Raw genomic sequence first — 25,842 nt, 5'->3', positions numbered from 1 at the left:
TGGCCTCTGGGAGCATCTTTTATCCTCCCCTCACCACGCTTCATCTGTCTGTTGCTTTTTCCTCCCGTCAGTCAATGTGCTCATACATTTCTGTCAGAACAAACTCTCTCACACACACACACACACACACACATACTCATACATTTCTGTCAGAACCTACTCTCACACGCACACACTCACCCTTCCACTACTTATGGCCTGTGGCTAATGTCATCTCCTGTCAAAAGACTCACTGCCAACTTGCATCATGAGCAGAATGGATTACTGCAACCACAAAAACACACATCCCAAAATCCATGAGCGCAAAGTCAATCACATTTGAACCCACTACTATAATCCCTGCCTTGTTTTTGTTTTTTTATTCCTCTTATCTAATAATCTTTTGAACCTTTTGCCAGCACACTGTGTTGCGAGGTGCTGCTGGCCTCTCTGAGCACCAGTGCTGGGCTTGTCTCCCAAAACGGAAGGACTGAAATATTTCTATTTCATACTCATTTCAAATGTAATAACCTGACCTGAGAGCAGGGATTTCTAATCCTACGCCGGTTGCACCCCTTAAAAATTGCATCATCTGTGGTTTGTGATGCTATTTCAGTAGGAGCTGCGGTAGAGTTTATGGTCTGTCATATGAAGTGTTTCTTTAGCACCTCACATTTGACATGTGTCATCCTTCTGCTCTGATATATGAAGGCAGGGGGGAAAAGAGAATCATTTTCATGTTATTTTTCATCTTTAGTAGCACAAAGTGTGCTCATGTCTGATGATAGGCTCACTACTGAGTGGGTCTGTGGGTCATATTGTTTTATTATTTAATGTTTTATTAGCTAAAACCAAATCAACCTGAAATATGGATCTTTGGAATGAAAATCACATCTATTTGGTTGCCAACTCTAAAATTAGAACTGAACTATTGATTGATTGATTGATTGATTGATTGATTGATTGATTGATTGATGTATATAACTTCAGAGACAATATTTTGCTGTCCTGTCACTTACTATATCAACACAAGACAGGATGATAATAATAATATAATAAAAACATAATGATAATGGTCTCAGAAATAATTGCGGTTAACAATATAATAGTCTCTTTCAGTCAAATGAAAAGATATGTATTTATGTATTACTTTTGCAAACAAATTAAAGTGTTGTGTGAATCACAGGATACAGCTTTTGGTAATATCTGAGTCACGTGACCCAGATAATGTAGTAAAAGAAATACATAGCCTATGAAGTAAACCACACCTCTTTATTATCATAAAACACAGTATTTTTCTTTTTCTTCTTAAATGAACATAAAACTGATAATTACCATCAACAGTCATACCCATTAGGACCTGAGCTAATGTTAGCAATTACGTACTGCGGTTAAACAAAGAAACGTTGATTATGTAAAAAAAAGAAAAATTGCGATTAGACAATTACTTTGTATGTAACTATGTTACAGGCCAAATAGCATCATGCGGACGCATTTAAGAATCAGTATTACACAGGCATGTTAATGAGGCTGTGTTTCAACCACCCAACGTTACAAACCACCACTCTTCTCCCCCCTCACCCCTTTAGCCCCACCGCATCCTGCAAGCCCTGAGACGGTACGTCCGCGCCGAGAACAAGGACCGCCAGCACACCATCCGCCACTACCAGCACGTCCTGGCTGTGGATCCTGAGAAGGCTGCTCAGATGAAGTCCCAGGTCAGTGTTTCGGTCCTGATGATCACATGATTTGACTTTAGTGAAAAATGACCAGGCCCTAAGGTGATGTCTTCATAATGCTTGTTTAGTTTTTTTTTTTTTTTTTTTTTATTTAACTCGAACAATAAACATACTACTACTCTTTCGGGCATTTTTTATCGTTAGGACAGCTTGGACATGAAAGGGGAGAGACATGCACGAAATCGCCACAGGTCAGATTTGAACCCTGGTCCTCTGCGTCGATAGCCTCGTGAGATCGTCCTGATCTCGTGAGCTCCAGTTTTCCACTCGCAGATCAGTCTGGCATCTTGAGATAGAGAAACTTTTGAGCCGCTCGCCAAACGACCGGGCCAATCAGCGTTGGTTTTGAGGCGGGTTAGGTGGTGATAGACGGATGGTTTATCCAATCAGCTAACCAGTATTTTCAGACAGCGGTCCGGGAACCTGAAATGGTGCCTTTTATTCCTAAATTCTCGTTACACAAACGGCAAATATCCTTAACGACATGTTGCTTGCTTGCTGAGCTAACGAGCTATGCTTTGCCTGCAGCAGCAGGGGCGGGCTTGTGGTTGTATTTTCATACGTTTGTGGATCTGATTGGTTGATTTGGCCCGTCTATCACCAACATAGGTGATAGACAGATGGTTCATCCAATCAGCTAACCAGTATTTTTGCACCTTCCCAAAAGTTCTCCAACGGAAAGTTCCCAGATGGATATGCCGAGCAAATGCGAAGCAATCCATCTGGCGGAGTCAGGTTACTGCGTCGAGGAATAAACCTCTACATATGGGAACCCGCTCTACCAAATGAACTACCCGGGCACCCACAATCCACACATTTGGAAAAACAGAAAAATGGGTTCCAATATCCAATTCTTTATTTTTTTGTGCCTTGACAAATTACAATTTTTTTTTTGAGGATCAGAAATTTAGAAAATTTAAAAATTGCGTCTGGGCTCCAATTATTCAATACTGCAATGGTATTCTCTCCCTCATTCCGCCTAGCTATGCCCCCCCCCCCCACACACACACACACACAAATGAAAAATTGGATATTTGAACCCATTTTTCTGTTTTTCCAAATATGCGTTTGTGCTTAGAAACTGATAAGCGTTACACTGACCCAGAAGCATAATTAGTTATTATTAATAAGTACAGCCCCTACTTTACCATATCATATTATTACAGGAAAAAAAAATAAGAAATAACTGTGCACATACAGCATACTAAAATTGTAGGTCGTACAATAACTTACAATAATACAACAACATACAACTATACTGTGTGTACATTCTCAGTAATATATTCAGGTCACCTTTCTGTAATGGTCAAGGATTGTTTTCTTGAATCTGTATTTTTTAACCGTATTTTATTATGGCTCTGTTTGATTTCACTGATTAGACCATTCCACAATGGTTGTCAAATCAACCAGGGACAAACTCTGAAATATACCATTTACAAACTGAGAAAAAACATCAAATCTATACATTTCAGAAGCTGGAGCTGCAGCAAATGTTGGGCATTTTGGTTTGAATTAACGATCTTAGCTTTATCCAACTAACTGATCATCAACTGCGTAGTCCTTTAGGTCTGTATAGTTCAATTTAGTTAATCGATACCTGCCAGTAGTTTGAGGCTTTGCATCCTTCCTGAGACTACACTGCTACATTTTGGTTTTCAAGCGGAGTTTTGAGCCAAAAGCCATCTCCGTGCACACAACCGTGTTTGTAGCTCCAGTAGAAGATCTAATCTCCGTTTAAACTAGCACGCCCAAACCTCATATCTCATCAACATTCTGGTGTACTGGACATAAACAGGAGGCAGCGTGCAGACTCCGCCTGCTGCTGGTGGTCGCCATGGTAACGTTATTAGTAGCTTAGTCCCATAAACGTCATGACCCAATCAGGCGTGCAAAACGTTGGCGTCAGTATCGGTGTTGCCAAAGGTCTCTGTTTTAGGGGCTCAGAAATGCCAGAGCAGGGCGAATGAAGGGGGATATTCCTTTTTAAACCAAAATGTAGCGGTGTTAATCGTCGCCTGAGTCTGTTTCAAAGTACTGCATCACAGGCTGTGTCAGTTAATCTGAAACCTCACGCAGAGCCACTCGGAGATCTCACCCTCCTCCTGCTCCCTCTCAGACAGGGAGGGATAATGGTGTCTCAGCCCTGCTCCTCTCTGCCCTGTTTCTAAGTGAGTAGGAGGTAGAAAGAGTGTGTGTTTCTCTGAGTTGATGCCCAGGAGGAGTGAGTAGGCTGGTCTGACGGAGGGAGGGAGGGCTGGTGTTTCATTCACTTAAGCCTCAGCCTCAGATTAATACTGTGCAGGTCTTGTGTAATGCTGGACTCTGAGCCAGTGCACAGGGATTTGGCTTCCAGCTCTTCCGTAAGATGTACTCGCCTGTTTGTGTCAACGGCCTTCGACACCATTTACAGTTATCCTCCACCGTTACAGATAACACAGCAGATGGATGAAACAACATAGACATAGTGGGGAGGGGGGGGAAAGGGCCGCAGGGTTGCTATTTAGAGGAATGGTGGTATCTGGGAGGCAGTGAGCCTCTGTGCTCAGTCATGTGAAGCCAATCTGTGTTGTTGTGCTTTCACGCTGTTTATTTGTCAAGCCTAGATCCTGTGTACATGTCTTCACTCAGCCAATCCTGCAGCATGTTCCAATCTGCATTTTTCAGTTTGTGTGACTGTGGGATTTGACGTGTGCGACTTAGAAGTGCATTACAAAAGAACTCTCTGTAAACAGAGGGCTTGTTGTGCTTTATGTAACTGTGTTATGCGACTTCCTGGGATCAAGTAGATACTGACACCAGTATCAGAATAAGAAAAGGTACTGCCTAAAATGCTATTGGCGAGTACGATCCTATACCACATAATTTAGCCTCAAAGAAAATCCACTTTAAAGTAGTTTATTTATGTTCTTTTTCCGTTATGAGTAGTCATGTTTCCATCAACGTATTTTCATGCACATTTTTGAAGTATCATGTTAGAAATAATGTTTTCAAAAATTCAGAAAAACTTCCCCTAATTGGCAAAAAAGTTTTTACCCGCTTGAGGTGCGCAAAATGGGAGATGGAAACAGCTTTGCCGAATAAGTTGTGACGTAGCAAACATGTAACTCACATGACTATAGTCCCGGTATCCATTGGATGGGGGAAGCATCGGGATATGGGTCCCATTCAGTGCAGCGTACACTTGTGGCACAAAGGTGCGTAGTGGAGTTGCGGTGCACTATAGCCTGTGCCTCAGCCACGTCGGGTAAATTGACGAATTGGTTCAACAACTCTTTGATTTAGAAAGCCGGTTTGCAATCTACAACCATGCGTAGGCCTAATGTCAACTTGTGACGAAACTACGCTTTGCCTAGTCCAGTTTATTCGCTCTAAACCAGTTGATGGAAACGCTTCTAATTCACATTTTCTTTGTTCATTCTTTTTTGACTTTTTTTTCATTTTAAAAGTTTGCTTAAAATTCGCTTGACAATTAGATAGAAACATGACTACTGACTGTCAAACTAGATAATAAAAAGAAAGTTCTTTGGCATTCATTCTCTTTGTATTTGTTAAAGGACAAACCCAGGCGCCAAATGACCCTAGGGGATAATAACACATGGGTACCGAGTCAACCGTTCTCTGGGATATGTTTTCTTGCTAATCGACTGTGACCAGTTTTAGCACAAACCGCTAATTAGCTTATAAAGCTAGTCATCGGGGCACTGTACCTACTTAGTCATTATATCTACATTACTGAAGATTATTTATCTAAAATCTCATTTTGAAGATGTTTTGTTAAAGCACCAATTGTAAACCCTAGAATATCGCCACAATATCGACATTGAGGTGTTAGGACAAGAATATCGCGATATCTGATTTTCTCCATATCGCCCAGCCCTAGCCTCACCTGTCTAGCTTACCACAGCCTTCTTGATGCGTTGAAATCTCTACTCCAAATCTGGGACATGCAGTCTTCATAATGAGGATTGTTAGTCAAACATGGACAGGAAGGTGCCACAGGGGCTGTAATCTAGCCTGGCTCCGCCCTCCTACTTACTTCCGCTCAATTTTTATTTTCCTTCAGTACTCCGTCTGGGTTCGCGGTATATTCTTGGATTTTCTCCGGTCAAATTTGTACCGGTCCAATCAGCGAACAGAGGGAGTGGCTGAGAACAATGACGTTGAGGTTGTGCGCTAGTTTTGAGTTGTAGTTCCGTTGTATGTTTGCGGCGGAGAAAGATGCGGTCCGTTGTGGCAACACCGCCGAATATCCAGAAGTTAAAGCCCGAGCAAGAACAATCTTTGCTGAGTTTTGTGTGTCATGTGGCCATGATGTTGTGGCCCTCCTCGCAACGGGGTTCGGGGAAAAGTTTGATTTTCCAGCTCGCTCCGTTAGTGGTGAAGGAGTTGGCTGAGGCGAACGCTATCGCTAGCGGTGCTAAGCCGATAGTTGTTGTCTGTTTCCCCTCTTGTTGCACATGCGCATGACATACGTCAGGACCAAACGTTAGCGATTGGTTATGGCAGATCCAGAGTGGCTCTGGGCAGATCCAATAGTTTTAAACTTCAACAGAGTACCCGCCTTCAAGGAAGGTAAAACTTGTCGATGGAGAGTGACCTCACTCTCTGTACTAATGAAATGTACCAGAGTCTGGTAGGACCAGGCTAGCTGCAACCAGCCTTTAATAGGAAAGATGCATTACTGCCATCTGTTGCTGGCTCTGCTGCACTGCAGCCATATGTTAGAAGATTAAAATAGTCAGTCTTCATAGTGGGAAATAAACACCAGTCACCTGCCAAGCGCTGGTCAGCTCTGTCAGTGGCTGGGAGTTTTTCATATTCTGCCAACCGCTTTGGCAGCCGAAATGTGGAAATATTCCTCCTACAAACATCGTGCTGCTGGTAGAAAGCGACTGGAGGATTTATTTTTTATTTTTTTGGAAAACACAAAGTTTTGTATCTGTTGGATCAAAAGAGTTTGTTGTTTTACCCAAAGTGTGATGTAGTGGTGATCATTGGGGCTGACAGGCAGTAGATCCTGTCAAGTCAGTTCTAAGCTTCGATGCTGATTTGAATATTACGCGCAGCAACGTGTTTTATGTCTGCAAGTCGGTTGGCTGTGAGCGAGTCTGAGTTCATCTTAAGAAACTGTGCTCTCTAGCAGAAAGCACATTTCTGACAGCTCTGTTTACATTTGTGTACATGAATGACTCTCTCTCCCTGCAGAACATTCATATTCTAGGCAGAGAACAGCTAGCTTTGTACTGTATAGTCATTTATTACATTTATGAAATGTTACAGTCTGTTTCTCGGTTGCACCCATTAATCCAAAAGATATATATATATATATATATATATATATATATATATATATATATATATATATATATATATATATATATATATATATATATGAATGAATGAATAATGTTATTATTGTGTCAAGCCCAAAAACAAGCAACCAGATACCAGAATAACAACATAAATTAAACAAATAAACCTTCTTGTCTTTTTTGCCATGCTTTAAAGACAAAAGTCTATATATATATATATATATATATATATATATATATATATATAAAAATCTAAACAACCACTCCATTTGGTCATCATCAGTACGCCAGAACATTTCAGGATTTTGACCAGACATTTCATGTAAGATGGGAGTTCTTAACTCATCATAATAAGGACAAAAGAATAGAAAATGTGAATCATTCTCAATGTTTCTTAATATATGTACATATACTGATTTGTAGTTGTTATGGCATGATGTTGCTGACTGAGTTAAACCATTACTCAATGAAGATACAGAACAACTTCTTCCTCTGCTTTTATATATATATATATATATATATATATATATATATATATATATATATATATATATATATATATATATATATATATATATATATATATATATATTTTTTTTTTTTTTTTTTTTTTCCTGGTTCTGCTGACGCCTGTTTCTGAAGATGAATTCCAATTTTCTCATAATGCATTATCTCACCGCACCACCATGTTTCTCACTGCTTCCCTGTGCAAATCTCCTAACAGGAAGAATGTATTTTCTGGTTTGTTAAAGTTAGCTTTTGGATAAATACCGTTGGGATGAACATTTTCTACTAATAGTTGGCAAATCACGCTGTAATTACTTGTCACTGGATTAGCGTTGAAAGGATTACTCAGTTTATGGATTTGTCAAATTCTATAAAATGATTCATCAGCAATTTGAACGAATGTTTAATCATTTCATGTGTTTTATCGAAACAATTCCTGCTTCTCCAATTGTAAGGATTATCATATTTGTTTCAATCTTATATCATTATAAAGATAATTGGATTGTGTTCTTCACTGTTTTCCAGACAAAATAAGCACTTTAAAGACAACACCCAGGGCTTTGGGAACGTACGACGGCCGTTTGTTCTTATTTTATGACATTCTGTATATGAGTTGAGTGATACTCAACTAACGGCCCGCAGGAAACTGGGTGCGGGTGGCCTGCTGACCATATTTCTCATTCATAGTGAAAACAAATGGAGTCACACTGGGAATACTTTGAATTAGGGCTGGGCGATATGGAGAAAATCAGAAATCACAATATTCTTGACCAAATACTTTGATATCGATATTGTGGCAATATTGTAGGGTTGACAATTGGTGCTTTCACAAAATATCTTCACACTTATAAATAATCATCAGTAATGTGGACATAATGTCTAAGTGGGGAAAAGGCAAATAATAGAACAGTTACAGTTACAGTCTGGTAAGTTCAGAAAAGTACATCACTTTACTGTAATGCAGCCTTTAAAACCAGGAAAAGACACCATTTATGTCATATCGCGATATTACGATATCCAAAATCTAAGAGGATATCTATTCTCATATCACAATATCGATATAATATCGATTTATTGCTCAGCCCTACTTTGAATGTAAATAAGGTTCCAGAGAGCATTCAAACATCTGATTGGCTGTCATATAGGCCTAGTGTCAATCTCTGTGCCAAGTTACTTTAGTATATATATATTAAAAGAAAATCTAATATTGCAAACATTTTGACCAAATATTGATGATTCTAAGTTTGACAATTGTTTTTTGTTAATTAACACATAAATGAATAGTTTTATCAAAAAAATGACAATAATTAGCTGCAGTCCTGGATGTGAATGGTAATCTTGATTATTTAATCCTGTGTTTTGAATGAACCAAGATCCTGGGAATACGAGCCATCATTTTATATACAGGGAAGCATTTTACTTTGAAGTCATCCTAAAGCTGGATTTTGGTTCCATGACAGCCTGTTTGTCTGTTTTTCCAACACGCAGGTGATGACCCACCTGCGCGTGATCGACGAGAGGATGAACCAGAGTCTATCTCTGCTCTACAAAGTACCTTATGTGGCCGAGGAGATTCAGGATGAAATTGGTGAGTCGTGTTCAGCGAAAAAAGCCCCGAGGCTGTAATAAGAAAAGAGAGTGAAATGAAAACAGTGATGGAATTCGCACATGTCCCCGACAGATAAGCCAATGCATCGCATTTCCTCTGACCCCCAGTGAATGTTTTTGCTTTTATCTGCTGCAAACTGACACACAAAAAAAACACAGTCTTCTCTTTGTGCAAAGGGAAACACAAATCTAGAGCAATGGACAGGCTTTAGCGCTGTCTGTAAACCAATTATCAGAGAAGCGAAGAAAAGTATTGTCTTTTTCTCGGTATGTAACTTGTGGAGGGGAAGTTAATACTGCTCCTACTCTCCGTTTTATTTTATTTTAAGATTCTTTTTGGGGGGGGGCTTTTCCTTTTGTGCGATAGTGACAGTGGATAAACAGGAAAGGGGCGAGAGAAAGAGAGGGGATGACACGCAGCAAAGGGCCTTGGGTCGGATTCAAACCCGGGACACTGCAAAGGACTTTGCCTACATGGGGCGCTCTACTGGGAGAGCTACCCCCCTACTCCCTGTTTTTAAGGGGCTCTGCTCACCAGCCCTCGTTTTTTACAATTGGATCTAAAGCTGGAAACTGTATTTGGGATGTACTCCTCTCCAGTGGTACGATTTAAGACGGGCGATGTCCGGCACGTTTCATTCTCTCCTTTGGTTCATAAAAGGGACCACAGCATGGTGTTGCGGCAGTGCAGATTAAAGTGGAGCGGGTGCAATGACAGAACTGGGTCACAGCTTTCACCATGCAGCATCCTGTTGGGAGATGAGCAGATTTACACGGAAAATAGCTCACAGAGAAATACTAATTGGTAGTTAGCAGAAATGGGAACAGACGTGTCTCTCTCTTGCAGCAGCTCCGTTAACAATAATTGGCGAAACTCATTTTGCACGTTGCTGTCATGTCCCAGGTTGCCAGGTGTTAGCATGAGCCAACAGTGGTGGAATGTACTTAAGTCCACATGTTGAGGTACCATCCTTTACTTGAATCTTTTCTTTTCATGCCACTTTCTACTTCTACTCCACTACATTCATCTGACAGCTTTAGTTACTAATTACTTTACAAATTAAGATTTCTGCACACAAAACATATGCAGTTTATTAATTAGTTTTATTATAAATTAAACTAGCCAACAATATAAGGGCCTACAAGTCCAGCTGAAATGATTAGACCATTAAACACACAACTGTGTGGAGCCTTTCCACTTTCTAAGATGGGAGGATTTATCTGAATTGCTACTTTTAATACTTCAAGTACATTTTCCTGATGATACTTACATACTTTTACTTCAGTAACATTTCAATCAATGCAGGACTTTTACTTGTAACTGAGTATTTTTACAGTGTGGTATTAGTACTTTTACAGAAGTAAAGGATCTGAGTACTTCTTCCACCGGTGTGTGCCAGGCCGTCTCATCCTATTTTTCATGTACCCTTTTCTGCAGACGAGTTGCTCCAGGAGCAGAAAGCTGACATGGACCAGTTCCTGTCGTCTATCTCGGAGTCCCAGCCAGACGTCACCGTGTCGTCGTCAGAGGAGGAGAGCGTGGAAGTTCCCGTGTCTGAGGGCAAACCCTACCGGCCCTTCCAGGTCACATCCTTGGGGTCCCGTTCAGAGCCAGAAGGTGAGCCGCTCCAGCCTCAGACACAGTCACAAGCAGCACCGTGAACAACACTGTGGCTGTGTGGAGAACAATAGGCCATAAGCATGTATACTAGGGGTGTGATTCTTCACTGGTCTCACGATTCCATTACCATCAGGGTGCGATTTGCCCCCTTTCTGGTCTATATATCCTTGCCGCTGCTGAATTGTTGTGGACGAGTAGTCACATGACAGACCATATTCAGCAGTATATCAATCAGCAACAGTCAAACACAATATAAAGACAAAAATAGCAACCAACAAGGAAAGAAAAAAAGAGCAAAAAATAATGATTTCACGATTTGATTACGATCAGGGTGCGTGGAATTCCCCCCTTTCTGGTCATATATCCTTGCCGCTGCTGAATTATTTTTAATTTATTTTTAATATCATTTAATGTATCCTCCCCCTCAAAGTATGAATGTATGCTTGGTCTGGTGATAGCCAGACTACCGGCTACAGGCACCGCCAGATGACGCTCCTTTCGGGGGCCATGGCGATGACAGTTAAGTTTAGGCAACAAAACGACTCGTTAAGTTTAGGGAAAAGATGGTGGTTTGGATTAAAACACTCCCGAGGAACGAACGAGCGTTTCCTGGGTGAAAGTCTTTAGTTTTTCTCCGGGAAGTGAACTCCGCTCTCCGGCTTGAACACGCTGTGTTTTATGTTTTGACACCACGTTGTGCTATTTCATTTTAGAGAATATTTTCCATTGGATATTGAAGTTAATAAGTAAGTGTTTTAGCACGGCTGGCCGAGTGGCACTATATCCATGATACTGAAAGGGGGATTTCATTCCTGCATGTTTTGTTGTGTTGTGCATGATCGAAACCTTTTTTCACAAATCGCACCCTGGTTACGATTATCCTGTCGACGGTTCGAATCGATTCGATATCACGATGTGTCACCTCCTCAATATTAATAATATATATTACTTCACACTGTTTTTATCAACAAATTAAAGCAGTCAGATATATCAGAACTCTCCATTTTTTTCTGTTTCTGCTCTTAAAAAAAGACACCTCCTGAACGTAGCGGAGTTATTATGGTCTGTCACTGCGTCGATGCAGTAGTGTAGTGTATGATTCATTTCAACGCCCCTAATGTATACGTCTCTCTGAAGGAAGCATTTAGCACGCCAGAGCGGTTGCACAGTGAGGGAGAATAGGCTTACTACTGGATGTGTTTTACGCCGATGCAAATTTGCCATGGAGCCATGGGTTTGGACTTACCGTATCTGTGCCTGCACACTTCCCTGTGGCCGTGCTTTCAACGCAGCACTACTGAAGTTCAGACACGTGCACAAAGCCTCAGGCTTTGGTGCTGAGCTGGAGCCAAACGCTTTTGGAGGGGGAGCAGTTATGGCTCTTTAATTTGTCACATTTGTGCCAAACAAGAGATTGAATCCTCACGGACAGAAAAAAAAAGTGCTAGATGGAACGCTTTCCCCCCCCCAAGGAACATTTAATACACATGCCAACACCCCAGAGGGCTTAGACAGAGCCAGACAATGAAAATGGATACCTTATTCTTCAGTTTGGTTGTCTCAAACTTCCCTGCGCTGGACTCTTTTCCTAATCAATTAACACAGCTTGATAATCCTGCCTTTTCTCTTCTCACCTAAGTTAACTCTCTTCTCTCCTTCCCCCTTTCCTGTTCTGTTTTTCCGTTGCTCATTTTCTAATGCCAAGGCGATCTATCAGACTCCCCACGTGCCTTCAAGAAAGGTTGGTGCCTCTGTTGCGTCTTGTTTTCTGCCTCCCCTCATCTCCCATCTACTACTTTGTTCCACTCTTCTTCCCCCCCTTTGGTGCAATTTGGGATCCTCTCTCTCTCCCACCATTTCTATTTGATCAAAAGCCATCTGATGGTTCATTTTTTTTCGACTCTTCTTGATGACTCACATCATGGGCTGCGTGGTTGGGTTTTCAGCTGCTCCTATGCTTTTCATCATAGTAAAGCTGAATAGTAAAGCAGTGGCTTCTGAGTGTGGTAGAGATAGCTCGGCTCTCACAGAGGTCTTCAGGCGTGTGCTTTCGCTGTCATCCCGTCCTCAGTGCATTCGTCAAACCACCTTGCTCAATTATTACCCCTCCCTCCTTCCCTCCCTGCCTCCCGCACACTCTCTCCCCTCATCAATCGCCCTCCTCCTGACAGGAGCTGTGTGATTTAGTGGCCCTGTCTGAGGCTCTGTGTTTCTGCCGCTGACCCACAGCCCAATCCAAAATTGGCCCAATTTGTCCTCCGAGCCTGAGACAGGGACGTGGCTACGTCACCTCTCTTTTGTCTGATCTGAGCATATAGTCCGGATAATATACGTGCCAAATTTGAGGTGAAATGTTCACCTTTTTTTTTTTTTTTTTTTTTTTTTTTTTTTAAAGCATGGAATTTGGTACACTTGTACAGTTTGGGGTGCTGAACACTTTCTGAAAGGGAGACATCGCAAAAAACGCCTTGTGGCAGCCATTTCACTTTCCGCTATAACCAAATTATTATTGCTTTGCATCATATCTCCTGAACCAAACATGGTAACACAGAATAGGTGATGTCTACCTCTGTGTTTAGATGCTCCAAAATTACAATGATACCAAATACAACATCATCAGCTGTTCAGGTAAAAAGTTAATGGTGCATTCAGTGACATTAAAGAAGAAAAATCACAGTATCTGAGAACCTAGGCTAGATTTTAGATTGTAAGTCTGTTGCATGCATGTTGTGTAGAGTTTTTAACACGTACTGTAATCCTAAATTTCTATTAACCTTGCAATCTTACTCGGTAAGCACAAAGACACCTTCCACTAATAGTTGAATCTAAATTATGTATTGATTTTTATTTTATTTTTTAATGAATGCACAACCTCCCCTGCTGTTTTGACGTAGAACTTTGTCCCTCTGCTGTTGCTTTTGTGTTTTTTACTATCCCAACCTTATAGTTGTAGAAAAAAATACATTCTTACCCAGCCAATATCTGGCACATTTGCTTGATAAATGATTGTCAGTTCATTTTCCTGTTGATTGATTAATGGATTAATGGACTAATTTAGGGCTGCATTATTTTAATTGTCCATAAATTCGGTTAATTAGTTTATCGATTTGGTTGTATGCTCTATAAAAGGTCTGAAAATGGTGAAAAATCTGTCTTTCCCAAAGCCCAAGATGACGTCCTCAAATTTCTGAAAAGATATTCAGTTTAGTGTCATAGGAGGAGAGAAGAAACTAGAAAATATTCCTATTTAAGAAGCTGGAGTCAGATTTTAAAAAATGCATAGCTTTTTTAAAGAAAAATCACTTTTCAGTCCCTAAGCCTTTGTCAAAAGTATTGGAAATATTTGGAAACACTCTTGACGAAGGTGCGTAGGGACTGAAGCGTTTTCTTTGATAAATGGGGATGCTGCAGCAAGAGCAGTGTGCGGGATTTTCTCTTTCTTCAGTACCTTGTTTTGTCCTACACATCTGCACGGGAGAATGGTTTGGATGTGCACATTTTTTCTTTAAAAAGTTGGGTAACACTTTACTTGAAGGTATCTACATAAGAGTGACATGACACTGTCATGAACACATGACACTGTCATGACACAGTCATGATACAGTCATGACACGCGAATTCTAACCCTAACTTGTCATGACAATAACCGAATGACACTTACTAAAAGAAGCGTTATGTCATAAATGTTTATGACTTGTATATAATGTTTATGACACGTTCATGACAGTCTCATGTCACTCTTATGTAGATACCTTCAAGTAAAGTGTAACCAAAAGTTGTCTTTGTTTTGTTTTTTCTTCATAAAACATTACTCAAACCGATGAATGGATTATCGATAAACAATGTAATAGTTGACTAACTAATCGATTCACATTTGCAGCTATAGACTAATTCTTTCAGCACTTTTTCAAATCCATGCAAATGAGAGATCAAATTGCTCCCTCCCTTTGTGCGGCGTGTTATTGTGGCTGTCTGTGCACCCTACGCTGCCATTAGAGTTTCAGACGGCGCTCCTGTCGAGCCTGGCTCGCAAACACACATCATTGTTCCTCGCTTAATCCATAGCAATTGTACACATCATGAGCAGTTGGCATTGGCTGGCTAGCAGCAGCAGCAGCAAACAATCAGCCGACGGCAGACTCATCGATGGTACACATTGCTCAGGACCTCGCTCGCTCTTCTCTCAGCTCTTGATTTATTCATGGCATATCTGCGCTGTGTATATTAATAGACCCTATGCCTATTCCAGAACCATCAGTCTTTGAACATGCATAGCTGACACTCTGGTCCCAGTTTTTTTTTTTTAGTTTAGCCACATACTGAAACCCACATTTTTTTTGTTTTTTTGTCATCTGTTAAAATCTCAAGGGACTATGACGGATTTGTAGACGAGGAACTAGAGTGATGCAAAGTTTTGAACATGAAATCGGAGATAAATGAGGCTTACAAAATGCCAGGATGACTACAAATTAGGGCTGGGCGATTATGGAAAAAAATATAATCACGATTATTTCGGTCAATATTGAAATTCGGTAAATATATGAAAATAATTTAACATGATTACTCATTGACTTCTGGAAAGATGTTGCAATTATTGAACTTAAAAGTTCAATAAATCAACAGTAAAAAGAAGAAAAAAAAAACTGTGAAATTTGCCTTAATACTTTTCCTATTTACACTTTATTTTTTCATTTAGAACACGAGAAAGTAAGAGTTTACTTGCAAAAAGTAATGAGCTAAATAATAGTTTTTCTCGATTATTCTGTTTTTGTGATCATTGGGAGCAGAAATCATAACCACGATTAAATTTCGATTAATTTCACAGCCCTACTACACATTTTTTCGAAGGGTTTCATTTAACAAGTCAATGGAAGTTTATAGTGCAGCTATATAGCCTTTGTAAAAAAAAAACAAAGAAATAAAAAGTATTAGTCAGTGTCCTGTTGGCGTCACAGTGCTCACACTGTGCTCGATGGAAGAAAGGGCTTTGTTGTCACCAGTGTACTGAGGATACTGACATCACAGTTGTGAGGAAAAAGAGCTGGATATCTATGTGCAGCTGTCCACCATCAATACCACCATCCCTGCTGTTGCTTTGTGTGTGTGTGTGTGTGTGTGTGTGTGTGGTCTGTGCTGCTCTTCTCTTACTGACTGTGCTCCCTGGCCTCCTGCAGGCTCCGCCATGGCTGGTCTAGACGGTCTGATAGGTGCCGAGGAGAGAATCATCAACAGCAAGCCCAAGATCAGCGACAGCGTGGTAAGCTGTCACTTTTATCACTCTGTCTGTGCCTCAACGCTTTTCTAACTTTCCAACTTTGCTCAACACATGAACCGAGAGCCAGATTCCTAACCTTTTTGTGTTGTCTCACATTCGACCATGCACTTGCCGTCCTACCGGAGCAAAACTGAATATCGACATCTGGCGTTTTTGTCTCTTTGTTCGACACTTTTGGCCCTTTTTGAATGTTTGTGGCGCTTTATTTGACTTTTAAAGCTTCTTTTCACTACCATGTATAAACACCCCTAACACCAACTTATTACTAGTTTTACACTTATTTTTGGTCAATAAACCTAATTTATAGGAAATTATTAATTCTTGAGTTAAAAAAGCATAAATGACTAAATATTTAGACTAATATTAAAGGAAGGGTAATCACAGAAGGGTAATCGTCAACCTTGAGTGAGGATACTGTTTCCAAACTTCAGTTTCTTTTTCAAATGCTAAAAAATTGAATAAAACACCCAAAATGTAATGAAAGTAGAGACCCGATCTTTTGTTGTACTTGCAAAGCGCGTTGTACGGAATCATCCATGTTATTTTTCGGTAATTACAATTCGGTAGCTAAAAAGCAACCCATATTTCTGATATAGACATTTTGAAAACAGGTCAAATTTGACCCGAAGACAACACAAAGGTTAAAGCAGGAGAAACTGTGTAAAGATATGTGAATGGTCTGCTTTTGTATAGCACTATAGCTTTCTGCCTAAGCTCTTTACAGTTTGCCTCTCATTCACCCATTCACACACACACACACCCATTCATACACCGATGGTGGCGGATCTGCCATGCAAGGCGCTGGCCTGCCCATTGTTAGCAACTTGGGGTTCAGTGCCTTGCTCAAAGACAAGACAATATTTTGCTATTAGGGCTGCACGACGTGGAAAATATGCAATATGCGATTTTGTTGTTGAATATCGCGATAACGATATTATTTTATTTATTTATTTATTTTATTATTTCAGGACAATGCACATTTGATGAACATGTACAGCAGTACACAGTAAAAGTGCCAGATTGTAGCCCACGGGCTAATTTCCATCCATTAGTCCATTAGGCAGATAAAAATTACAATAAAAACGACAAAAGATATAGAGTAGTAATATTTGTCATTAGTAAATGTTAAAACAGAGACACAATTCTTAAGTATGCTCTACTCAGCTAATACGTACAGCATACAAGTACAGATGACCCACGCTTGGTTAGCTCTAAGACAAAAAATATACAGTAATAACATTCGTTATATAAAACAGGGAGAAACAGAATGAAAGAAAAACAAACTAACAAGACAATTTAACAGTAAGTGTTAACTCGGAAACACTTTTTATTATGAAAAAACAGATCTTAAAGTGTACTCAGTTCTGCCTTTCTGCTGCTTTCAGTATTCTGCTAAAATACAAAAAAACGTTTATCGCGGTAGTCGATATTCTCGACGTTCCACTTCCGGGATTGCTCCGGTGCCGCAGGACATTCCGCCGGATGCATGTCTTCGCGCGATGTCCGTTGTGTTGGCGTTCTAACCGGCGGTGGATTTCTGAGGACTATGGTTAACTGCTCCTCAGATCTCTGCAGGGTAAATCCAGACAGCTAGCTAGACTATCTGTCCTATTCCCGAGGCTATTTTTGCAGCAGTCCAGTGCGGAGCTTAGCGCCGCGGAAGGCGATTGTGATTGGCTTAAAGAAATGCCAATAAACCAGAGCACATTTTTCTCCCATCCCGGGAATGCTGGGTGGACTAGCCAGACCTTCCTCCGCAGCGCTGTGGAGGTCTGGCAAAGCGAGACTAATATCGCGATGCCGATTTAAAAAAAAAAGACGATATATATATATATATATATTGTGCAGCCCTGGTATGCAATATTGAAATGTATTCCCTGTGTTAAATATCCTCCAACAGACAGTATGGACAGTTTAGTTTCATTACCATGACCATGACCATGAGGCAATGGAGGGGATGATTGAAATGAACGGGTACATACAGTGCTTTCACATAAAGCTCTCTCTTAAATTCAGCTTTTGGTGAGTCAGATAATAAAACCAGTAACTATGTTGTCATAGTTGCAGCTATCTCACACTGGGCTATTTGCATGTCTCTCTTCGGCCTCTGCCAATCGCCCCTCATTCAGGTCAACTCAGCGCTTTGTTCAGCAGTCATCGCATGCTACTTTCCTTTGCCAGACACACCATCCCTCCTCATGGCTTCTCAGACGCCGCTCGGCTGCTGAATGTGTGCTGTGTTCCGCATGCTAATCCAACACCAGCTGCAAAGCTGTGTATTTGTGTGTGCGTGTGAATATGAGTCATGCAAGGTTTTGAATGTATGCATGTTTCTTTTTCTTTCTTTTTTTTTCGAAAGTGCCTAGTCTTCTAAGACGGAGCAATCTGAGGTTAACGGTACCAAATGGCGGTGACACCTCAAATGTCTATCGTGGTTATTATTTTGTGGGAACCAGACTCTGGACTGCTCTGTCTCTACAAACAGTAGATTTAGTTTTCTGCCTCCTAAACACACCCCACTACCAGTGGTGTAATGTAACTAAGTACATTTACTCAAGTCTTAAGTCTTTTCATGCCCCTTTCTACTTCTACTCCGCTACATTTCAGAGAGAAATATTGTACTTTTTACTCCACTACATTCATCTGACAGCTTTAGTTACGGGTTACTTTTAGTTACACATTAAGACTTTTGCGCACAAAACACACGTAGTTTATCAAATCTGATGTTTTATTATAAAGTAAACTAGCCAACAATATAAGGACCTACAAGTCCAGCTGAAATTATTAGACCATTAAACACACAACTGTTTGGATCCTTTCCACTTTCTAAAATGGGAGGATCTTTCTTCATCGAGTACTTTTTACTTTTATTACTTTAAATACATTTTCCCTAATGATACTTATATACTTTTACAACATTATATAACATTTTCAATGCAGGACTTTTACTTGTAACAGAGTATTTTTACAGTGTGGTATTAGTACTTTTACTGAAGTAGTAAAGGAAATGAATACTTCTTCCACCTCCACTCACAGCGCTTCTTCTTCTTCTTCTCCTTCAGATTCTCAATAATGAGTGGCTGACAGTCTGTTAAGAAAGACCTGTTAACCTGTGTGCCTAAAAGAGTCTGTTGTGGATGCTTGCAACCCCCCCCCCCCACCTCCCAGTTTGTACGAGAAAGCTCTGAGTGCATCATCACCCAAACACAGATAATCTTTGCAGTTTACTTCGCAGCACAATCACGCCCTCTCTCTCTCTCTCTCTCTCTCTCTCTCTCTCTCTCTCTCTCTCTCTCTCTCTCCTTCTCTCCCTATCCATCTCACATATATACAATCTCACACAAACACACACACACTGTGGTGAGTGTAACTTGGGCTCCCCTGTCTGTGTTGACAGGTGATTGATGAGTCTCTGGATGTTAAAGAGGTGGTTTACAGTGCAGAGAGAGTCAGCGTATTGCATGATGCTGAGCTGGTGAGTACAGCGGTGCCCCCCACAGGGCTCTTTGGGGAACTGTAGTTATCAGTAGTGGGAAGAAGATGAAAGGAGGAGGAAGTGTGCAGAGATTCCAGTTCTGCAGCTGAATAAAAAAAATAAAATAAAATAAAAAAACAGCTTTGGAACCCGAATCCCCTCCCTGTTTAGTTTTTTTAAAGTCTTCTGTTAAGGCCAATATGTTTTTGTTATTTCTGCATGGGAGCATGTTTGTTATGTGATTGTCTTTGAATGTACACATTTTGAAAATCTCAGTGATATGATATGATGAATGTGAATCCACACAAACTGAGTGTGTTCAGTTTATGTGTGAGAATGAGCAGTAAAAAAAAAAAAAGAAATCCCCCAGTGGCTGTCTACATATGATTAGTTTGTGTCATATGTGCCAGATTTCATTGTGAAGACAAGTGTGTGCTGTGGGCGACTGTGGTGGTGTGTTCATACTGAATTGGCAAAAGATATTACACGATCCTCCCACAAAGACACATTTCATGCATGTGTGCACACACTATCGCAAGTCAGTCATGTCTTACACAACCTCTGCCAAAACGGGATGTTTGTCCCCGCTTCACTGTGGTTTTATGAAATAACATGAGAATAAAGGCTTCATTTTCCTCCAGTTACTTCATCTCCCCGTTCCAGAGCTACTCTGACAAAGATTAATCTCTAAAAGGGAAAAACTAATTTGCTGTCCATGCTTGGCAAAGTTTAAATCAGTTTACCTGCAGGGCAGAATAATCCAATTTTATTTGTCACAAATGTGTTGTTACTCTTATTTTTCTTTGTAAATAAATAACTGGCCTATATTCTAAAGCAGGGATCTTCACCAGGGGGCCCAGGACGCCTAGGGGGTCCTCACTGTCAATGCAGGAGTGGGGGGGCCACCAAATTATTATTAAGTCTTAACATGAATCCAACATATTATTAGCAAATATAAATCCCCACTGCTTACTGGCCTAGGTAAGGTAAGGTAGCCACTAACGTAATCCATCCACATATACAGTTCATCCTGAAGATTCACTGTGCCTCATGTATGTTTTAAAACTAATACATTTATTAGGCTATTTTAAAAGCTTAGTATTCTAGGCAAAAAAAAGAAGGTATAAAGGCTTTAGGCCGCCCTAAACGTTATCGAAGGCCCAGTTGATTATGCAACTCAATTTTATACAACATACTGTATGTAGTAGGGGGTCCCTGCTCCGACTCTCAGTTAAGGGGTCATTGGCTTAAAAAAACGTTGATGTAGAACCCCTGTTCTAAAGGGAAATTCTTGTATGTGTCAACCTGGCTGCTAATAAAGACGTGCATGCTAGGTAACTAGGACTACAGTTGAAAATTAGCTAACATTTACAGAAGTGGTAATTCATTTGCATTGTCTTCATAAATTAAATAAATCTCAAATCTTAAGCTTATGTCTTTCTATCACGACTATTGATCAAAATAACAATTGACTCACCGCCTCCCATGGAGATATTTTGTAGCACAGATTTTAGGAGGAACAATGTTCATCAGGGCAAGGAGTGCGAGCCTGAAAAGAATGAGATGCCGTCACTCTGCTAATACTCCCATACGTTTAATGTGCTGCAATGTTTCGATTTGCCTGAGGAAGACCCGGCAGGGTCGAAACATTGCAGCACAATAAACGTATAGGAGTACTAGCAGAGTGCGCGCATCTCATTCTTTTCAGTTGTATCCAGCCCCTTTTTGCCCTGCACCTCACCGGTGGGGATGTGCACACAGCCACTACTGCTCTAAGGAGTGCGAGCCTACCACAGCTTTACCAAAAAAAAACAATTCAAATCACAGAAATAACTGCGAACACTTCTCTTTAGATAGCTGTGCAATGAAAAATCCCTGTAGCTATTATTGTAAAAGTGCACAGCATAGCAGAACCACCTAATGCATGTAAGTACAGCAAACACAAGAAGATAGTTTGTGTCGTTTCCAAATTGCAAAAGCTAAATGTTCAATGTGGTTGTTAATGTTGTCATGATCATTGGTCATAATGATAGAGATTAAGAATATGAGAATAAGAGTTCTAGGGCTGTCCTCGATTAAAGAAATCCTTAGTCAACTAACACTCAGTGAACTGAGTTTCTTTACAAAGAATCATGCAAAAGCACCAAAAATATCACCACCAGATCAGGTGTTTGGGGCGCCCTGGTACTGTAGCTCACCTAGTTGAGCGTGTGCCCCATGTACTAAGACTCAGTCCTTACTGTAGCGTCCCGGGTTTGATTCCGACCTGCTCTTCGCTGCATATCATCCCCCACTTTCCTGTTTTAAGCTGTCCTATCCAATAAAGGCAAAAAAAGCCCAAAAAATAATCTTCCAAAAACCAAACTATCTTGTGTTTTCCGGAGATGTTGCTCACAAGTTTCCTAGAAATAAATCATTCAGCATAAAAAAAAAGCATAAAAAAAAATGACTAATCGACTAAAGAAATCTTAGTCAACTAACAAAACCACTGATTAACCACTAAACCACTGTCGACTAAAATGGGACAGCCCTAAAGAGCTCACGTACACTTTAGATGGCTGGACGGGAGCTTTATTTAAAATAGTCTTTAAAAAGCATGAGAACAACTATTGGAATGTCTCCTCACTGTCGCGCTCTCTCTGTCTTCCTTCCCCCCCCCCCCCCCGTTCCACCTGTTAGGAGTCCTACCGCCCCCTGGGAGAGGACTTCAGCTTTGGGAGTAGTGCACTGATTGGCCTGCTGGTGATTGCGGTGGCCATAGCAACTGTTATTGTGATCAGCCTGGTGCTTTTGAGGAAGAGGCAATACGGCACCATCAGTCATGGCATCGTGGAGGTAAGCCCCCCCATTATTTGGAGCAGAGTGTGGGGATTTGGGCAGAGGGTGTGAACCGAATAAGTGCTCTCAGTGAACTGCTATCCATCTTGTTCCAAGTGTCAGGTTCAGATTAAATTATCAGGGGTTATGGAAATGGAGCATGGGTAAATGCAAGGCTAATTAGATTGTTGTCCCTACAGCATTTGCATACGACACACACAGCATGTTGGTAATGTGTAAATGCCCTTGTTTAGGGTCAGCTATTAAGTGTGTGTGTGTGTGTGTGTGTGTGTGTGTGTGTGTGTGTGTGTGTGTGTGTGTGTGTGTGTGTGTGTGCCACACAGGTTGACCCCATGCTGACACCAGAGGAACGCCACCTCAGCAAGATGCAGAATCATGGCTACGAAAACCCCACCTACAAATACCTGGAGCAGATGCAGATCTAAACCAGAGCCTGTAGGGGTTTTGGGGGGGTGGGGGGGGGGTGCTCTGTGGAATCTGACAGAGGACGGCAACCTGAGGGGGGAACATACTACTGACCAATAACATATGCTATTGTTAAAATCATTTGCATACATCCAAACTCCATTTACTGGTTTGTTCGAAACAATCCTTAAATAATGCTACTACTTCTACTACTGCTACTATTGTATTATAGAGCTCTTTTTTGATCATGTTTCTTTTGAAAAGGTGATGTATCTTGCCATATTGCATTAAGGAAATTAATGTGATTCTGCAGATTTCTCTGTAATTATCGATACAGCTATCTCAGATCAAGATGTATAACATTTCTTCAGACGTTTTCTTTGATTTTGAAAGTGAAAGGCAAATCAAGCAAAAATGTAAATGTTTTTGAGTGGCCATCATCAAACTGGCATACCAAACACAACACTTTGATTTTCCATCATGCAAGGTGTCATCCACGCAGTTTCTGATGGTTTTTCTCAAAAAAAGAATTGATGTTTTCTTTTTTTCTTTTTTTTTTTTCTTCCTCTCAATAGATTGCTTGTATATGAAGGTTCTTTGTACCAATTAAAATGTACAGTGATACAACAAATGAGAACAAAAAAAATCATGAATTATTTACTTTCTGTTCTTTGTTTATGATAACAGACAAAATATACATATACAGTTTAAATATATATATATATATATATAAGAATAGATGTTTGTATTCCACCTTTTTTTCCCCAGGGGAAGAGGTTACGAGTCGGTTTAGGGTTCTTAGCTTAGCGGTCATGAGTTGCGTTTGCAGGCACACTGTTGGAAAGAGTCGGGGAAAGGGGAAGGTGTGCACAGACCCCCCAGCTCAAACACATCACGCAAGAACTACTCTGAACCCCTTACCAAGTGAATGTGATAACAAATCCCCCTCCTACAAACAAACACAACCTTTTATCAATAGGGAGACAGTATAATTCAGTAGATTGACGTGTGTTACATAGTTGAATGTATCAGGGAAGCTTTTTTTTCTCCATACTATGTATCTGACAGGTTCCTATGTGGCTTTGATTTGAATGCACGCAAACATTGTGACAGCAGGCAATGACAAACTGACAAACAAGTGGTTTTTTTTGGTTTGGTTCATTGTTTTTTGCACAAATTATCTGAAGCAAAAACTACTTTGAAACAAACTTTTGGGGGATGATGTACACACATGTCATTGGAGCAACTGTTTGGCTTTGCTTGTCATAAAGCGTAGAACAGACTCATAGCGCAAAACAGGGCCGGCACAGAGGCACAAACACCTACTGTAAAGCAGCTGCCCAAACGAAGTGAAAATGTACGCAGTGAGTTTTTTTTTTCTGAATCTGAATATACGAAATTTAGGGGATTATTACAAATAATAACTATAACAAATTTTGCAATTTGGATTTTGGGATTTCGGTACCGAGAAAGGCTTGGGCCGGCCCTGGATCAAAGCCAATTGAAGACACCTTGGAGCTGGAGGGCTGTGCAGGCAGACAGAGACAGAAAGACAAGGCTTGGAGAGCTGGTTTCTGGGGGGAAAAGGAGCTAATTTGTGTATTTTTACAGGTAGAGAATGACACAAACGAGTAAACTGAGTCCTACAATCCTCTTCTCTCTCTCTCTCTCTCTCTCTCTCTCTCTCTCTCTCTTTCTCTCTCTGTCTTAGTATTGTCTTTGTATGCCTGTATAGTTGATGTTTCAATCATGGCTTTTTTTCCGGAGGATTACCTGTGATGTGCATTGTTCTTATATGAAATGATATGATATATATTTTTAAGTTTGTTCTCTTGTTTCCTATTCTTTCCTCTTCCTGTGACAGTATCTCTGTATGCGACTGTCTCACTATGCATCACTATTCAATCTTGTAACTGCCTGCTTGATTGTGGGAAGGGACCGGGAACTAATATAATATGCATATTAGTGATTTTAAAAGAAATTTGATTGACACCAATGGAAACAGATTTATGATTACAGTGGGGGGGAGGGGGTACACATCAATAAACTCACAACTTCCATATGGATGTGTCTTTTCTTGGATAGATAGATGGATGGATGGATGGATGGATGGATGGATGGATGGATGGATAGATTAAACAAAATGTTGCTTGAGTTTTGAAACAGGCTAGTTTTGTGGTCTCAGTTATATAAAAGTGCTATTAAAAGGGAACATTATTTTAGGTCTACAACTAACCATTGTTTTTCATTATCAATTATTCTGTCATTTTTTTCTTTCAATTAATTGTTTATTATGTTCTATCTCAAAATAGATAGATAAATATAAGCAATAGAAATAGAAGAAACAAATCTCAAGGGTTGACTTGACATATTCAAATTGCTTGTCTTGCCCAATCAACTGTCCGAAACCCCAAAAATATTGAAATTTGTAATTATTATTTAAAGGTGTCCTGCCACACAAAACCGTTTTTACTTGCATTTTTTGAAATATGTTAGGTCCATATGTGTTTGTGTTATGTTGTGAATGTGAAAATGAACTGCTACCTCCTTTGTCAGCTCAAGCCACTGTAAAGAAATAAGCAGAGAAATCCTGCCAGTTACAAAAGCTGGTCAGTCTGACATCATGTTGCCTGAGCTCATTACTATTCATGAGCTCACCCAGTTGCGCTGGGTAGAGGATGCTGACAGCCAGGCTCTCATTGGCTAGCTGTTGGCCAATCAGATTCAAACAGCTTAACTTGTTGAATATTAATGAGAACTGTCAGAAATCGATCTGAGTCTTCCTTCCTTTCTATACCAAACTAGAATGGCTTGAAACAAGGTAACCAAGGCATTTTGTCCCACAAAAAATGTTATAGAGTCCATGGCAGAACTTCAGACATCACCACAAAGTAATGAAATGGCAGGGCACCTTTAATTAAATATCATAGCAGACAACAAAAAAACAGCTAATTTTTGCATCTGAGAAACTACAATCAGAGGATTCGGGGCATTCTTTTTACAAATTAGCCTACTTGATTACTTGATTATCAAAAAGTTATCAAATAGTTGGCAGATAACTGTTTGTTTCATTTTTTTTCTTT

At 40.3% G+C, this 25,842-nt stretch overlaps 1 protein-coding gene across 2 annotated transcripts in view; it reads left to right on the top strand.

Moving 5' to 3' along the window:
• aplp2 (amyloid beta (A4) precursor-like protein 2) overlaps positions 1 to 24,823 on the top strand; it is a 105,278-nt gene extending 80,455 nt beyond the window's left edge. For both annotated transcript variants that reach the window (XM_028572597.1, XM_028572590.1), the window contains 7 exons: positions 1,569 to 1,697; positions 9,026 to 9,125; positions 10,584 to 10,763; positions 15,941 to 16,023; positions 19,439 to 19,516; positions 22,196 to 22,351; positions 22,678 to 24,823. In XM_028572597.1, coding sequence (XP_028428398.1) covers positions 1,569 to 1,697; positions 9,026 to 9,125; positions 10,584 to 10,763; positions 15,941 to 16,023; positions 19,439 to 19,516; positions 22,196 to 22,351; positions 22,678 to 22,779 — 828 coding nt within the window. In that variant the 3' untranslated portion in view covers positions 22,780 to 24,823. The remainder of the gene's footprint in view (positions 1 to 1,568; positions 1,698 to 9,025; positions 9,126 to 10,583; positions 10,764 to 15,940; positions 16,024 to 19,438; positions 19,517 to 22,195; positions 22,352 to 22,677) is intronic.
• Positions 24,824 to 25,842: the final 1,019 nt, after the last annotated feature.

The sequence above is a fragment of the Perca flavescens genome, chromosome 3, assembly GCF_004354835.1.
Source record: "Perca flavescens isolate YP-PL-M2 chromosome 3, PFLA_1.0, whole genome shotgun sequence".
In the NCBI taxonomy this organism is placed as follows: Eukaryota; Metazoa; Chordata; class Actinopteri; order Perciformes; family Percidae; genus Perca; species Perca flavescens.
The sequence above is the reverse complement of the archived record's forward strand: the minus strand, read 5'-3'. Positions and strand labels throughout refer to the sequence as shown.